Raw genomic sequence first — 16,020 nt, forward strand, 5'->3', positions numbered from 1 at the left:
TTTTTATTTCTATTTTAAGATCAAAAGGACTGGTCTTTGCATACATTAATATCATGTCTTATAAGTATACAGTACTTCATTGAAGTAATAAGCATATAAAGTTTTTACTCACAGAATGTAGTCCTGATGGCCCTGGAAACAATTGTGAAGGTCCACTAAATTCACTATGTTGGGAATGCTGAATTTCGGTATCTTTTACACTGCATATTCCAGATGTATTTACAGATACAGATGTAGGTGGTAGGTATGGTGTTTCTGGCTCTGGGATATACATACTAGAATCTGCAATGGATTCTACTGGATGCCAGTCCTCTGGTTCAGGTTTGACAAATGGCTCCTGCTTTATCTATAAAATGTAATATGACAACTTGAATAGATACTGTACTCTGCTATAATGGAGACAAAAGCAAAGTTATTATGATTGAAAATTATTTCCTGCAAAAAACCTCATCAATCATGCACAAATTAACATTTCAGATTTTGAAAGAAATATTAATCCCCTACATAGATATAACCAGCATCTCATATCACCAAATTTAACATGGACCTGTACATACCATATCTCTAGGCATCACTAAAATTGGGGAGGAGGGTGGGAAATAGATGACTACAAGATAAGTACTGTATTGGCATGATAAATTTTATTATAGTATTAACATTCCATTTACTTGAAAAAACCTTACCTTGCAGTCATCATGCTGGGTAGGATACTTGTGGAGGTAGGTATATGATGGAGAGAAGCAAAATATACAGTAAAGTATTTCTAAAATGAAATCTCATTGTAAAAGTATGTAATTAAATCTCATTTGTACTATGTCAGAATTATCCAAAACATTTGAATTAACCTGATTATTCTAAAATACAGTACACCTTTCTTTCCTAATTAAAAATCACTCTAAACCATTTACTTACAAGTTGTTAGTGCCCGAACTCACATTATTCTTCATGAAAGAGGTGACTGGTAACCATTAGGCTAACTACAGATTTTGTGATAGTCTATTGGAACTTTTATTTACATTAACATTAGATGACCTGGCTAATCTAATCGTGGGAGGAATTTTGAAATAATGCTTGCCACTTTGAGGCTTACACAAGCATAATCTTATTACGAAAACCATATTCGAAATGTAGTTGTACATCTGGCAGAAGAGGATGGCATAAGTCGCTCCCCATTGAACACTGTGTATGAAGGCTAATCAATTCAATAGAAGTGAATCTGACTTCATTACAGTACAGTCAGAATTCCAAATTCACGGGGATTTAGTAAAAGAGACAGGCTCGAAAATTAAGTATCCGCAAATGCTTGCTCCCTACCAACTCTCGCTGACCACTGGTTACCTGCGGTTGACTAACACACTAGGTAACCCACTGTACTGGACTACATTGTTTTCATGTGGTTTCTATAATGGTATTATAGTTCATACTACTTTCCAGAGGTAATTGTAAATTATTAACACACAGATTCAGTTCAAGTCATCGCCACATCAACCTATGTATAAGTAACAACAAAATACTTGTTTGTATCTGAAACTGTAGAGTAAAAATTTCATTAAGTACTGATGATTGAAATGCACCCAAAATTGGAAAGAAAATTACAATAATGCTTTAATGAAACAATTATCTATTCAAAACTCATGATTCTTTAGAATGTGATAATGCTGTGATTTAATCCTTAGCCTACAGTTTCCTATACAGTTCTTTTTCAATAAATGTACAAATATTTATCTTACCACAAGTGACAAATATACAATAACTGGAAATTAATTAAAAACATCACAAAGTTCTATGCAGTAAAATCTGTGACACATCATGCAATATGATAAATTTGGAAGTAATTTGTATTTTTCCTAACGATACAAATCTGTATTACTTTCAGTGAAGCTGAAAGGGTGAGCCATTAGAAATTAGCAAGGGTTAACCACCCATACCGCTAATTAGAAGGGGGGTAGCAGCTACCCCTATCACTCACACACCTCCAATTGGCGGGCAAATATGTACGAATAGCTACAGGCTTGTAGTTAGGAAAAATACAAATACTTCCAAATTTGTCATTTGTTCCATAACTGGAATACAAAACTATGCTATTTACAGGGGGGGTTGACTCGCTTATTAAGAGGGCGGATGTCCCTGTCAATCTGGCATTTTGGCTTTACCCTGGGATTCCACTTCATGAGTGTTAGCACATAAAAGAGGAAACTCTATGACCTCGCTAAACCTTGCTATGCATGCATGGTCTGCGGCCTACACAAACTGTGTGTTGAGATACTAGCAAAGTGACTGTCAAGGCAAGAGTTCCTACAAGACCTAGGAATTTTCCGAAGTCACCAAGGCATTCCCAATACCACCTCGCCAGGGTTATGGGGACGTAACAGTATTGACAATACTGTACAAGTAGGATACACAAGAGAGCAATCATTTACCTGCAGTGGTTGAGGTCAGCTGTGCAGAGGACCCTGGATGCTGATTTCCCAAAAGAGGGGTGGATGAAGAAAAGAAAAGAGCCAGACATTCCTTTTCATTCACTCAGACTAAAACCAGGAACCAATGCCTTCCACTTCCTGCTACTTGTCCATTAAGGAGTTTGAGGTATTAAACCAGCTGTTGCGCAGCCACCACAGGACCAATAGAAAATATATTGAGTCTTGTGGGTTACGTCTTGTACGTAGTGGGCGGTGAAGGTCGTCTGTCATTTCCATATGCCTGCTTGTAGAACCTGCGCCACAGAATAGTTCCGTTTGAAGACCAGGGACGTAGAAAGTCCCCCAACGTCATGAGCTCTGGGCCGACATATTGGAGGAGGATCTGGATTTAATGCTAGGTCAATAACCTTGCAAATCCAAGCACAAATGGTGTTTTTAGCAATCCTCCTCTTAACCCTCCCTGTGCTGACAAAAAGCCATGGCACTTGGGGATGAGCTGCTGTTGTTCTTTTGAGGTAGAGCCTCAAAATCCTCACTGGGTACAGTAACAGATGATCAGGGTTGTCAGTTACAGAATGGAGACTCGTATTCCTGAAGGAATAGAATCTAGAATCCAGTAACCCCCAATTTTGAGTCTTGTCTACAAAACTCTGGGACGAAGCTGAAGCTTCCCTCTCCCCATCCCCTTGAATGGGTGATGTCATACGAGAGACCCTGAAGTTCGCCGACTCTTTTAGCCGAAGCCAAAGCGAGTAGGAACACCAACTTCAACGTTTAGTGGCAATCTGTTGCCTCGCATAATGGTTCGTAGGGAGGACCCTTCAGGAACCTAAGAACCCGAACCATGTTCCAAGGAGGAGGTCTCATTTCTGACTGAGTACAGGTAAGTTCATAACTCCTTATGAGGAGGGAAAGTTCCAGCGACGAAAAAATGTTTATTCCTTTCAGATTAGAGGTAAGACTCAAGGCTGAGCAATAGCCTTTTACTCCCAAAACTGACAGAAGCATTTCCTCCCACTAATACATGAAGAACTCTGCTATTGCTGGAATAGTGGCATCAAGTAGAGAAATACCCATTCCATAACACCAACCACAGAAGACATTCCACTTCGCCTGGTAGACTGAGGCTGACGATCTTTGCAGATATCCAGACATCTTTTTCGCAACTTGTTACGAAAATCCTCTCTGAGTGAGGAGATGCTGGATTGTCTCCAGGCGTGAAGTCGTAGCGCAGCTAAGGCTTTGTGGTAGATGTTGACATGTGGCTGTCTGAGCAGATTGTGTTGCGGAGGAAGTTCTCTTGGATGCTCCTACAGGGGTTGCAGAAGGTCTGGCCACCAATCTGCATGATGCCATAGCGGAGCTATGAGAATCATTGAAAGATTGACCGATGTTCTGGCCTTGTTCAGTACTTCTCTCATCAAACAACAGGGGAAAAGCATAAACATCAATGCTGTCCCACAGTTTTTGGAATGCATCTTGCCAGAGAGCCTTGGGGTCCGGAACTGGGGAGCAGTACAACAGGAACCTGAAATTCAAGGTTGTTGCAAACAGATCCACCGTCGGGTAACCCCACTAAATAAGGATTTTGTAGGCTACTGATGGGAACCCACTATCAGAGTCATTCTGCTCAGGTTGTCCGCGAGCACATTCCTTTTTCCGGGAATGAAGCGAGCTGATAGGGACGAGTGGACTTCCGCAAAACTCATTATTTCTACTGCAAGATGGGATAGGTGGCCTGATTCCAGTTAGACTTTAGCCCCCACTGGAGGGATCGTATCCTGAGGCGGCCGTTGGGAACTAGACGGGCCAGAGATAATAGGTGCCCGAGGAGACATAATCACCTCTGAGCTCAGGGTTCTTCTCATCTGAGGAATGGTCTTGTGACCTTCCTCAGCCTCACTACCGTGTTATCTGATGGGAAGGCTTTATGCAAAATGGTGTCTATGATCATTCCCAGGTATACCAGTCATTGAGTGGGAAGCAGGAATGACTTCTTGAGGTTTACCATGATCCCCAGTTCTTGACATAGCCCCAGAAGTTTGTCTCGGTGCTGAAGAAAAATTGCCACCGAGTCTGCTAGGATAAGCTAGTCGTCCAGATAACGAAGGAAATGGATGCCGAACCTATGCGCCCAGGATGACACATGGGCGAACACTCTCGTGAAGACCTGGGGTGCTGTGGAAAGACCAAAGCACAGAACCTTCAACTGGTATTTCTTGCTGTCCAGACTAAATCTCAGATACTTGCTTGAAGACTGATGAATTAGGATCTGGAAGTATGCAAATGGGTGAATTTTTATTTAATAGTTTACATGGTTGTCTGTATCACGAATGGCCGAATCCACAAAAATAAAATCCACGAATATCGAGGGTTGACTGGAATGATAAAGATTTGAATAATAAAATTGTGAAACTACGTTTACTCCCATAAGTCTCCACTAAAACTACAATACTCACTCGCCTAAAGACAGTTGGTCGACTGATAACTGGTCGAAAAGGGTTATTGAAAAACCATAGGTAAAATTTCTAAACTCTAAAGTTACAATTGCCATAAAGAGTATTGTAAGATGGAACAAAAATATAATTTTCACTCGATTGATAATGTGATTGATGATCAGCCTTCTCAACACACACATAATGCAGCTTTGAAAGCAATTGAACAAATAAAACAATGGGCATGACTTAATAGTCATATGAAGAAGACCAACTTTTGATAGAGATATGTGTGGTCAATTTAAAGTACAGTATAGAGAGTGTAAGACATCTTACTACAAACGAACAACTCCTTAGAAGGATGGCTCAATGTTTTTAATAAATGTTTTCAGACTACTCCAAAATTACCTAGAAAAATTCGAAAGGAACAACCGAGTAATGAAATCTCTAGAAACAACAAAATTTATGTACAGTAAATAAAAGTTTAAAAATACTTGTACGCAATTACAAGAAAAATGAAAGCTTAAATTTCCTAAAAAAACAGTAACATAATTTATAAGATTACTTAAATTGATTTTATTTAACTTTGATTAAAATATTGACGTTTCAGATTTCTTATTGTCCCAGATTTACTTATTTTGTTTCACATTTTTTTCTTAGTATTATCAAAATAAAAGAAATTAATAAAGGAAAATTACCTTTCCATTTGCTCATTTCTAATAATTTGGATTTTTTTTTAACAAATTTTCATCATATTTCATTTTTCAACGAATTGTCGTTATGCTAATTGTCAGTTCGACCAGTTGTTTTATTGACTACAGTAATTGTTTTCGACGAGTTGGCTTTCGACTAATTGTCTTTCGGCAAACAGTCTGCATACTAATACAAAAGGTGTCGCAGACAGTGTCAGAGAAATGGGTGCGGTTTCCACTTCTTACCAATTGCCATATTCTTGGTTTTATTACCAACTCTTGTAGTATCAACATGACAATTTGTCCTAAATTGTATTTTTCCAAGCTATACAAACCCGTAATCATTTAATATAGGAATTCGCTTCAGCACAGCTGAAAACAGCCACAGAGAGAGGAAACCAGGCACTTGTGCTGAATGGTTGGCTGGCGGTATGCTCCCCCCCCCCACCACCCCAACGCCAGCCCGCTTCCCTCATTCAAACACTTTAGGCTCAATATGGAACATGAGAAGGGTGGTGGAGGCGGCCATTCATATTAAATGATTACGGGTTTGTATAGCTTGGAAAAATACAATTTAAGACAAATTGTCATTTGTTCCGACGAGATATACAGACCTCGTACTGATTTAATAGAGGAAGACTCACTGGTTGGTGGGAAGTCTGCCTTCGCTGCTTGTTAACAGCTAACTGCTCGGATATAGAACTGGTCTCGAATGAGAGCAGAGGACTAAATCCACCTACCCCTGTCTCTCAACACGACATGATTTTGGCAGGCTCTGAAAGACTGGGAGCCAGGTTGCGCGATGGGTAAGAGCACCACGCGACCTGAGAGCGTGAATATAAGGGTCGCAGCGATTGGATGAACCTCCATAACCAAAAGGCAAAGGGTTTATACATCCACCATCTTGCCTGCCTAGCAGAAGACAGGAGAGAATACCTGTAAACAAACTCTAGCAATTTTACGTAGGAAGACTTGTCTTGATGTATGGGACTTCAAGGAAGTAGACAGAAAGAAAGATGAAGCACATGCACTGCTTTCACACTGCCAAACATACCATAAAAATCATGACTAGAGATTTCCCTGTCCCGGAGGAACTGGAGAGCCGCTACATCAGGGCCAAGAACAAAGGTGACCAAGGACTTGTGCGTAAACTCCCTCAAGTAAAAGGCCGTAAAGGTGGTCTGGCATTTCCAAACGCCAGCCTTTCGCACTTGGCCCACTGCAAGATTTCTCTTGAAAGCGAGTGTGGGGGCAATGCCCCTGATCTCATGAGCTTTAAGCCTCGCTGGTGCTTGGACTCTTGAAGTCTCATACGCCTTGCGGATGGTTTCACGGATCCGGAAGGATTTCGTGGTCCTCGACACCTCCCTCTTGGCTCTGCCGGTGCTAACGAAGTCGTCGACATTCAGGCCTGAGGTGCCGAGTTAGCTTAAGAGGGCGCCGGAGACACCTGACAGGAAAGAGAAGCCTCTCACCTGAACCCCCACTCGCCGCATCCGGTAGGGAAGGGATAGTGAAGGCCTCGAACCCGGGATCGTGGATCACTGGGTTCCGAGTCTTGGCCACAAACTCTGGCAAAAAACTAAAGGAGATCTCCTTCCAACCCTCTGCGTGAGTGACATTACAAGAGAGGCCGTGTAACTCCCAGACTCTCTTCGCCGATGCTAAGGCTAGCAGAAAAACAGTCTTAAAGGTCAAGTGCCTGTCTGAGGCACGGATCAAGGGTTTGTATGGAGCACAGTAAGAGACCCGAGATTGATTGATTGATTTACAGTTTTCAGGCATCCTGACATCTAAGGTCATTGACGCCGATATCATTTAGTTTATATATATAAAAAAAATTTAAGAATATTCAATTGAAACCATAAAAGTTGAATGTCATTATATAAGTTAGATAGTTTTCAAAAAACCCGCTTCTGAAATAAATCTAAAAATGCCACTTTCATAGTAGGACACATCATGTCCAAGAATTTTGGCAAGGATGAACCTGCCACCCTCACCTCGAGCCTCAAACAAATATCTATTCCTTAAGTTATTATAATTGGGGCATTCGGTCAACAATTGCCTCACTGTTAGAGGTATTAAACAGTCTTCACAATACGGTTGGTGTTGGCCCTTCAGCAGAAACTCGAGTGACATCCCATCGGGGAACTCAAAGTTCCCTCGGGAGACATGACTGTTTGAAGTTCTTAATGAGCATAGAAATGTCCAGGGCATTGGAGATATCTAGGACTTTCAGACGGAACACCATTGCAAGGGCAGACCTGTACCCTTTAATAGCAGAAACAGAAAGGAGCTTATCTCTGCGAAGAAAGACTAGAAAGTCTGAGATCTGAGTCAGAGAGGCTCTGACTGGAGAGATACCCCTTCCACTACACCAATCACAGAAGACCAACCACTTCCCCTGATAGACTGAGGAGGAGGAGGATCTTCTAAGGTACCCTGACATCTTTCTTGCAGCGAGTCGCAAAAAGCCTCGCGATCTGAGGAGATGCTGGATAATCTCCTGTTCGACAAGGGTAGCCGAAGGAGATTGGGCTAGTGTGGTTGCTCTCTCGGTGCCTCGACCAAGAGCAACAACAGATCGGGAAACCACTCCATGTGTGGCCATAGCGGAGCAATGAGAGTCATCCTGAGTCCTGGGGTTACTAGGACCTGGGATAGGACTGTGCGAAGCAAGCAAAAGGGGGAAATGCGTAGCAATCCAATCGATCCCACGGATGTTGCAGTGCGTCCTTGAACGCAGCCGCAGGATCTGGTACTGTAGAGCAAAACATGGGAAGCTTGGCGTTGTGCCGTGTTGCGAATAGGTCAATGCATGGTTCTCCCCAGAAGTCGAGTACTTGACTCACTACCCAGGGGTGAAGAGACCATTCTTCCTCTATTACCTGGTCTCTGTGACTTAGGGCGTCTGCCAGAACATTTCTCTTACCCGGAATATACCTAGCTGACAAGGTTACGTGTTGACTCTATGCCAACAGAAACACCCGCCTCGCCAACTGCTGCAAGGGACGTGAGAGCGTGCCCCCTTGCTTGTTGTCGTACGCGACCACGGACGTGTTGTCGCTTATCAGCACTACAGAGTGCTCTCTCAAACTGGCCTGGAAATGAATAAGTGCTCTTGAGACTACCATCATTTCCAGCACGTTGATGTGCAGGTGTTTCTCCCCTTTCGACCACACCTGACACTACTAGGTTGTCTAGGTGTGCACCCCAAACTTCCGTGGATGCGTCTGTGAACAGACGGAACTGAGGTGAAGGAGGGTTTATGAGAAACCCTCTTATGAGATTCTCCTCGTTTAGCCACCAAAGGAGATCCTCCCTTACCTCGCGTTCCATGAGAACCGGACGGGAGGGAGAATCGGTGGCTGCTGACCACTGCTCCTTCAGACACCACTGAAGAGTGGGGATGGATCTGGCCGAAAGGAATGAGCTTCTCCAGCGAGGAGAGGTGACCTAGAAGAGCTTGCCACTGCAGGCCTGGAAGTTGTTCCTGGGACAGGAATGGCTGCGCAACCTCTCTGAGTCTACTGATCCGTTCTTTCGAGGGAAGAACGCGAGCTGTTGCAGAGTCTATCAGCATTCCTAGATACTTCACCTTCAGCTTGGGAATGAGGTTCAACATCTCGTGGTTCACCACGATCCCCAGATCGCGACAAACTGCCAGAAGCGAGTCTCGGTCCTGAATCAACTGCTCCTGCGAGGGAGTGAGAATCAGCCAGTCGTCGAGGTACATCACTAGGTGGATGCCCCTCCGAAACACAGGACTTTGAACTGGTACACCGTACCCTGGAAGCCAAATCGGAGGTACTTTCGAGATGACATATGAACTGGTACTTGAAAGTAGGCGTCCTTCTAGTCTATCGAAAGCATGAAGTCGTACTGCCTGATGGCTAACGGCACTGTGCGAACTGTTAGCATCTTGAACACAGTTTGCTGAACAAACTTGTTCAATGTCGAAAGGTCGTTGATCGGTCTCCAACCTCCTGTCGCCTTCTCGACAAGGAAGCGACGACAGTAGAACCCTAGTGACTGATCGTGCAAGACTTCTAGCGCATCCTTCTCCAACATTTCCTGGACCTCTGCCTCCAAGGCTAAAGCCTTTGGAGATGTTGGAGCGTACGTGTGGAACGCTATTGGAGTGGAGGATAGGGGGGGGGGGGGGGCGATGAAGCACTAATGAAAGCTTGTACCCTTCGCAAAGGGTCAACACTACCCATTCCTCAGCCCCGAGGTGCTGCCACATCGCCCAATGGCGCGATAGGCATCCCACTATCTTCGGCAACATGAGAAGGGGAAAGACAAGCGCAGCGTTAACCTTTTCCTCGCTTGCCCCTGTTCTTTCCACAACGTGGAGGAACTCCCGAGGGAGGCTGAATGGTCTTTTGGGAGCAGAACCCTTCTGAACAGGAGCAGGTCTTGGCTGCACAGGAGCAGCAAGAGCACGACCAGCGGTACCCTTGCTACTTCCCGTGGGCTTGCCCTGACTCGGCCTGGCCGCGGACAGTTTCGCGGGACCAGGTCCCTTGAAACTCGCAGCCTGTGCCTGGTGGATAATGAAGTCCTTCGAGTCGGGGCGCTATTTATCCCACGCAGTCCGAACTTTTTCTGGTGGAAAGAGAGAAGTTGCAGCTCTAATAGGAGCATTCCTGAGAGCCAGGGCCTCTCCTGAGCCAATCTGTCTCGCCAAATGAGCGGCTACTGCCTCGCGCTTTTTGAGGATCAGATTGGCATATTGGGTAGCAAGCTGGTCCAAGAGAAAAGCAACAGCTTTCCCACCAGGCAAAGCCAGGTTCTTGTACTGCTCCATGTGTTCGGGGGTAGCGAGCTTGGTGTTCCGCGCGAACACTGTGGCTGTACCACACCAGTGGTCAAGCCACGAAGCAGCCTGGAGAGCAACTACAGAGATGGACTCTATAGATGAAATCTCAGAAGCTGAGAAGGAGACACTGAGATTTCAAACTCTCGACCGAGGAACCCCCAGCAAGCGCTCCGACTGCGGGGTAGAGAGGGAGAGAACAAGGCACAGAAGACTGCGCCGTAGTACCTCTTCTGTCGCTGGAATGGTTGAGGGAGAAGCTTGTTCGAACCTTGACTCCTAAGCGAGTCACCAGGTCCTGCGATCTGGTCACTCACTTGGTCCAATGCTTGAGCAGCCTGTGTCAACCAGGGTAGTGTGATGGGTCGTGACCTGTCTTCAGGAGCTCCCCATAGGATCTACAAGGCTGTACACTTATCCTCAGACACTACCATAGGAGGAGCCCTGAGGCCATTAATCTCATGCATGAGGTTAATCCTCTATAGGAACGGCGACTCCACCTCGGGATCTTCCGTCTACACGGCAGGTGAAGGTTGTGGAGGAGGCCGATCCCTCAGTCCCACGACATCTGTAGGTGTAGGGGAAGCGACATGCTGCACAGATGATGACATCCCCCACGAATATGCTCGCTCTGGTCCTAGGACCGAACCAGGCGTGCATTCAGGAGTCGAGGAAGGACCCAGGGTTCATCCCCGACAGAATGCATTGAGGTTCCCACTGCGACCAATTGCGTGACTGGTCGCTGCGAGCCCCACGAAGCTCCCAAAGGAGCTCGAGCACAAGCTGGGTCGCTGGGAACTGCAGCGCTTACACCAGGTGGTGTAGACAGGTTAGGCGCGCAAGTGGTGTGCGCGGCCTCACCTGTTACATGGCCAGAAACCATGGGGGTTGGCTGCACCTTGCACGGCTGGTATGCGCGAGAGCTACCCTGGTCGTGCACGACCGGCCCCCTTATCGTGGGCTGAGCCGTGAGGTAGCTCCATGCCGGGCCCGAGTCATGTGGGTCGAGTGCGCGGCTGTCTGGGCCTGCTCCCTGCTCACGTGACACAAGAGTCATGGAGTTGGTCCTCGTGGAGGTGGTCATGCGTACCGCGGATTCTTAACGGGAGACCACAGCTGAGATTTCTCGTGACGAAGCCGGTGACTCTCCTTTCACTGCTCAAAAGCAGATCAATTCAAATCTGAGCAGCGGCTCGGGGGGCCGAGGACCCCGTCACCATGCTCTGGGAGACTATATTTACACCCTCGTGTCGTCATCGGTATCAGATGGTCCAACAATCTGGCGGGTGTCCCATGAGATCGCCGAAATAGCGGGAGCACTAAGGTCACCCGCTCCCCCAGCGAAACCCGAGAAATCCTTGACAGGCTGTGGATCCGAGCTTCCCAAAATCATACTCACACCCTACTCAGACTCAGAGAAGGCGTGAGCAGACTTCGCTATGACTGTCTTATCAACGGCTCCCCCTTCTTCGAAAGAAGTGAGCTCTCCGAAGCAGAAGCAGCTCTAGGGGTCCGGTAATATTTGCGTCAATTCTTGAAAGCTTGCCACTGCAAGGGCGGCCAGGATTCACACTCACGGTAGGGAGAACCTTGAGAGCAAAGATTTCTCCTTCATGTTGGGAAGAGCGTGTGCGGGTCTACAGAAGGTGACGAAAGCCACCAATTGCAGCGCCTGCCACGGCCTACACAACATCGCATCTTAAGAGTAACTTTCTCCTCCATAACAATCACACAATCTCTAGTACACAAGCACAAGAGAAGGCAAAGGGCTGCAGCGTAGAGAGCCGAGTGTAGCACAACCATCCACGTTGAGCCGAAGCGAATGAATGAGGAAAGCGGGCTGGCGGTGGAGGGGGGGGAGCTAAGCTCCGCCCCGTACCGCCAGCCAACCATTCAGCACAACTGCCTGGTTTTCTTTTCTTCGGCTGTTTTCAGCTGCTCTGAAGCGAATTCCTATATTAAATGATTAAGAGATTTATATATCGCGTCGGAACAATTGACCAATTTTGCTGTATGTTTTCATAAACAAACTGGCACATACCCATATCTTAAAACCAGATAAAGATATACCTGTTACTCCTCTTAAATTATACCACCAAATTACCAATATTTTCAAAATGCTAAATTAAGTCGAGCTGGAGAGCCTGGTCCACATAGTGCACTTAGCAATGGTCATGTGAAGGGCTGGTTATAACTATCTAGGTGGTAGATGTTCCTTCCATGGCACCATCTATCAGAACAACTAGGTATCACAGGGGCGATGGGAGAGAGTGAGAAAGAGAAAACATTTCTATTTTTTTAATTAGAGGTCAAGAAGATGGTGGCTTTGATAATTTCAGCATGATGATTACAAGTAAGATGACTACAAGGTAAAATTAATTTAAAAGTTATACCATGAAAGTTGGAGTACATAAAGGAAATAAAGAAAGGAATGGAGGATGGAAAAAGTCTAAACTGAAAAAAATTATAGTTTGGCTCTCTAGTAGGGAAATCAGCCAGAAATTATTTTCATAACACCTCCACGAGAGAAATACAATGCAAAATGGAAAAGGGTTTTACTTGTGCTTATGGATCTTGAGAAAGCAATGGCCCAAGTATCAAGACAAACATCACAAATTTTAAGTAAATTGTATTTTTCCTAACAGTACTTACCTCGAACTACTTTCTTAGGAGTATCTGGGATCTCCTCCCATCCAACCAGAATTTTGTGTAGTTTACCCTATTCCTGTTCTCTATGCGGGGTAGTCTCTGGCGGAGTGATATGCGCCCAGAGATGACCCGGGGTCAGAGAGCATGCTTTCTCAGGTCTCGCTCCTCAGTAAATTTTGGTGGAAAGAGGTTGTCCTCACTCTATTAAGTCCTGTAAGTCACTCGGGGAAGGATGGGTGGGCCTTAACCCGAAAGTAGTTGAGGTAAGTAATGTTAGGAAAAATACAAATTACTTAAAATTTGTGATTTGTTCCAACATGGAGTACTTACCTCGAACTACTTTCTTAGGAGACTTATACCTTAGGAGGTGGGAGTGTACTGCAGGGCTCAGAGACCGGGAAGATGGAAGCAAAAAAAAAAAGGGGGAAACCTTGATAGGGGGCTAGGTTCCGCTGACCCATCGAAGGAGAACACTCGAAATAGGGAAAACTACCCAAAAAACTAACTTAGTGTCTAAGTGGCTTACCTTTGTAAAAAACGCCTTGGAGGCGTATTTCTTCAGCGACGGTGAATTTATGGTAGTCAAAGGTCTTCCATGAGAGAGAGAGAGAGAGAGAGAGAGAGAGGAACCTGCGTCTCTTGGACTTACTGCCCGTGGGTTCCCTGGGGCTATACCTTTATATCTTCTGAAGCGCTGAAATGACGGGACAGAGGAAGAACCCATCCAAGGACCTCCTCGAGCATTCCTTCAAGTAGTGAGCTGTGAAGGTCAACTGGTTGGTCCAAGTACCAGCCCTCAGGATTTGGCCGACTGCAATGTTCTTCTCAAAGGCCAGAGAGGTACTCAGTCCTCTGATGTCGTGGGGCCTGGGTTTACCTATAATAGGGATTCCTACACTACTGTAGGCTCTCCTGATCACTTGCCGTAACCAGAAGGAGATAGTGTTCTTGGATACCGGCTTCTTCACCAAACCTGAAGAAACGAACAGATTCTTGACTTCGGACCTCAGCCTGGCTGTCCTCTCCAAGTACTTCTGTACTGCTCTGACAGGGCACAGCCTCAAGTCCTTGGGGGTCGCCTGAACGTGGGATTGCTGGCACCAAGAATCCTTCTGGACGTCTCCTTGGAGATTTTGAAGAAGGGACGCGGCTGCCAGACCGAAGGGGCGACTCTCCCCGCTGGGCGGGTGGAGTCGGAACCTTCGCGGACCTATGCCTGACCCTTGACGTCTGATGCAATGAGCTCCTCCACCGGTCATATCTGCTCCCGTCGATGAATCCTGCTGGTGATCGGGGTCTGGGGAACCATCCCGAGGTGCCCGCGACGGCTGCAGCCCCCAGGAGTTGGCTACGTGGGATGGAAACCCACATCCATTCTTCCTCCGGCGAAAGACTTCTCCTGAACTTCCTCCTGGGGGACCTTGAACGTCTATCCACGTGGTGGGGTCTTGAAGACTAGCGCAAACATGATTGTCTCCTGCGAGACCTATCCCGTCGCCTACTATGGTCTCTCGGGGCTCCTTCATCTGAAGAGTAAGAGTAGATCTCAAACGAGGAAGCCGAGGATCTGCAAGGTCTCGTTGAAGGGTCCGAAAGTCGACGTGTCGTCGGTTCTGCACGGGACCCGGCCGACGACGCAGGCTCCATAAAAACCGCTGGAAACTACGCTGACGGTGTTGGAGGGGAGCGGGGGAACCAGGCCTCAAACGTCTCTTCTATTCTGTGGGGTGATCTGAAGGGCGTCTTGGGAGACACCCACACAAGTGTCTGATGGGCGAGTCGTCCTTCTCTGCGTAGCCCTCGGCTGCTGACGCACCTGAAAAGCCCACCCAAGAGGTGGGAGAAGAAGCTGCTGCCGTCTTTCCCCACATAGGATCTTCCGAAGATACGGGGCCCCCTTTGTCCAGGGCCCCGACCCCCGAAGACACACCCATCCCTCCCTCAGGCCCCCCACTTGCCTGGACAGAAGACACAATACCACCGTCTGGTAATTTAGACTTCTGGGGAAGGGCCACCGGCCGCTTCCCCGCAACAGACTTACCTCGACCCCTACTCTGGGTAGGGGGAGAAGCTCTATCCGATGGGACGCCAGGCAAGGCGAGAGGCGAAGAGACGGACTTCCTCGCGGACTGTCGAGAGGCTTTCTTCTTTTTCGTGCCGTAACACACCCACTGCACTTCATTCCAGGACTTGCACTCCGGACACGTGGCTGTAGGGGAACACACACTGCCCCTACACGACGAACACAAGGAGTGCGGGTCAACTTCGGGTTTTGAGAGAAAAGCGTCACACTATTTGCCGGCCATAGGCCCAGGGAAACGACGGGGCTGCTCCATAACGAACAAGTAATATACCGCGAGACACAGGAACACAGAGGGAAAGGAAGGGAAGCACACAAGGGACCACGTGGGAACCGCATGGGACACAAAGGGATCGGGGACACAAAGGGATCGGGGACACAAAGGGTCGCACTGGGTTAGAGAGAGAGCATCGGTGTAAGAAACTTACTGAGGAGCGAGACCTGAGAAAGCATGCTCTCTGACCCCGGGTCATCTCTGAGCGCGTATCACTCCGCTAGAGACTACCCCGCATAGAGAACGGGAATAGGGTAAACTACACAAAATTCTGGTCGGATGGGAGGAGATCCCAGATACTCCTAAGAAAGTAGTTCGAGGTAAGTACTCCGTGTTTGAACAAAATTAAATTGTAGAAAGCACTGGAAAGACTCAGTGAGCAAGTGATGATGCTACAGTACTTTATGAGAGAAGAACTAGAGAGAAGATATGGGCGTGATTAGATCAAAATTTTAAGGTAAATGTTAGTGATCATCTAATATCTGCGTTATCATTATGCCATAGGTAAATTAACACCACCACTGAGTTACATATAGTTATATATCTGGTCCCTCAAGAGTTTTTAAATCATAATTTTAGAATAAAGAAAAAAAACCTGGGTTAGGTAAAGAAGCTAAATATCTATATAGGATAAGACAAAAGGGAACAGAG

The 16,020-nt window shown here is 46.4% G+C and overlaps 1 protein-coding gene across 9 annotated transcripts in view; it reads right to left on the reverse strand.

Moving 5' to 3' along the window:
* The window catches only part of LOC137645976 (protein bric-a-brac 1-like), a 93,149-nt gene that overhangs the window by 42,223 nt on the left and 34,906 nt on the right, over positions 1-16,020 (reverse strand). For all 9 annotated transcript variants that reach the window (XM_068379071.1, XM_068379076.1, XM_068379077.1 and 6 more), the window contains exon 4: positions 113-346. In XM_068379071.1, coding sequence (XP_068235172.1) covers positions 113-346 — 234 coding nt within the window. The remainder of the gene's footprint in view (positions 1-112; positions 347-16,020) is intronic.

Source organism: Palaemon carinicauda, chromosome 8, assembly GCF_036898095.1.
Source record: "Palaemon carinicauda isolate YSFRI2023 chromosome 8, ASM3689809v2, whole genome shotgun sequence".
In the NCBI taxonomy this organism is placed as follows: domain Eukaryota; kingdom Metazoa; phylum Arthropoda; class Malacostraca; order Decapoda; family Palaemonidae; genus Palaemon; species Palaemon carinicauda.